Source organism: Drosophila virilis, unplaced genomic scaffold (assembly GCF_030788295.1).
Source record: "Drosophila virilis strain 15010-1051.87 unplaced genomic scaffold, Dvir_AGI_RSII-ME tig00001507, whole genome shotgun sequence".
NCBI classification, from domain to species: Eukaryota; Metazoa; Arthropoda; class Insecta; order Diptera; family Drosophilidae; genus Drosophila; species Drosophila virilis.
In genome coordinates, this window is record NW_027212839.1 from 266553 (window position 1) to 268356 (window position 1804).

Genomic DNA, 1804 nt, shown 5'->3' on the forward strand with positions numbered 1-1804 from the left:
CACCCTTGGAGATACGAGAAGGTGAAAACGACGATGTCATAGCAGCGCGAAGCAGACTAGGATGGGCCGTATATGGACGCCCCACTGTGGGAAACAGCACCACGCCTCGGCTGCTACATATTTGCCAGTGCAGTGCGGCGCGTGGGATAGATGAAGCTCTGAAGAACTATTTTTCAATTGAGTCACTGGGTGTGAGCGTTTGCTCACATCCGCTGAGATCCAAAGAGGACGAACGCTCGATGCAGATTATGGAGGCAACAACTACCTATCGAAGACGAAAAGCGCTGGCAGACCGGACTGTTATGGAGGTTCGATCGCATGCACCTGCCAGACTCTTATCAGATGGCTGTTAAGCGCCTGAAATGTTTAGAGGCAAAGATGTCAAAAGACCCACCACTGAAAGAGTTCATGATGAACACGATGCACGATTACAAACAGAAGGGATATATCCGCCGGTTGAAGGATAGTGAGTTAGTAGCTAACAGTACATCGTGGTTTCTTCTCATCTTTACAGTCACCAATCCGAACAATAAAAAGACGCGCCTGGTTTGGGATGCGGCTGCCAAAGTTAGTGGCATGTCGCTGAACGATTGTTTGTTGGAATGTCCAGATACACTAGCATCTTTGATGGGGGTGCTAATACACTTCCGAGAGCGTCCTATCGAAGTAAGGGAAATATTTTATCAAGTCAAGGTGCGCCTAGAAGACCAACCAGCACACAAGTTTCTCTGGCGTGATGGAGATTCGTCACGCTTCCCCGAAACATACGTTATGCAAGTCATGACGTTTGGAGCATCCTGCTCGCCAGCTCTAGCAAATTACGTCAAGAATCGCAATGCCGAGCGGCTTGTAGCGGACCATCCGGATGCGGTAAAGGCGATTTGCAAAAACACATTTGTTGACGATTGGCTGCAGTTGGTGGATACTGGAGCTGATATGATACAGTTAGCTGAGACTGTAAAAAGAATTCATACTAGTGGCGGCTTCGAGATGCGCCGCTGGACATCAAATTCGAAGCAAGTTATACAGGCGCTGAAAGACGACTGTGAAGAGTTAAACAAACGTATCAGCGTTCAGGATGAAGCGCAAGAGAAGGTCTTAGGCCTGTGGTGGCTACCTGGACAAGATCTGTTGACGTTTGTGGTGACGCGAAACTTGCTTGCGAAGGCATCTAAGGAGCGCCCAACTAAAAGACGTGTTCTGAGTGTGATCATGTCTATTTTCGACATGCTTGAGCTGCTAGGATTCTTTAATATACGCGCTAAGATCATCCTTCAGAACATATGGCGATCCAATATCGGATGGGATGACGACCTCACCAACGAAGACGAAGCCGATTGGCAACACTGGCTTGATCTAGTTTCAAATTTGAATGCCGTCCGCATTCCACGGTGCATGAAGTGGGTGAGCCGGACCCAGTCCGTGCAGATGCATACATTCGTTGATGCCAGTATGAATGCTTACGCCACAGTTGTATTTTTGCGGGCTGAACTTGATGGCCAAGTACATTGCAGTTTGGTCGCCTCGAAAACGAGAGTAGCACCCTTAAAGCCCGCGTTCATACCCGCGTCCATACCTTGAATGGAACTGATGGCCGCGGTCTTAGGTCTGAGACTGTCCAAATGTATCCAAAAGGAAATGTCGGTACGCATAAATAGACGAACATTCTTGACAGATTCAAAGGATGTGCTCTACTGGATCCGTTCCGATGCTCGAAAGTTCCAGAGCTTCGGATAGGAGAGATTTTAGAAAAATCAGATGTGGACAGCTGGCGATGGGTACCATCGGCTCAAAACGTGGCAGA

General features: G+C 48.3%; 1 protein-coding gene across 1 annotated transcript; it reads left to right on the plus strand.

The window, feature by feature from the left end:
* Nucleotides 1-378: 378 nt before the first annotated feature.
* On the plus strand, nt 379-1581 carry LOC138911536 (uncharacterized). The gene has a single exon (XM_070210870.1). The coding sequence runs from the start codon at nt 379-381 to the stop codon at nt 1579-1581; it is 1203 nt and encodes a 400-aa protein (XP_070066971.1).
* The last annotated feature ends 223 nt before the right edge of the window (nt 1582-1804 follow it).

Bases quoted from the DNA above. Each gene is read 5' to 3' on its own strand.
- LOC138911536 (XM_070210870.1), top strand. From the start codon at position 379: ATGTCAAAAGACCCACCACTGAAAGAGTTCATGATGAACACGATGCAC.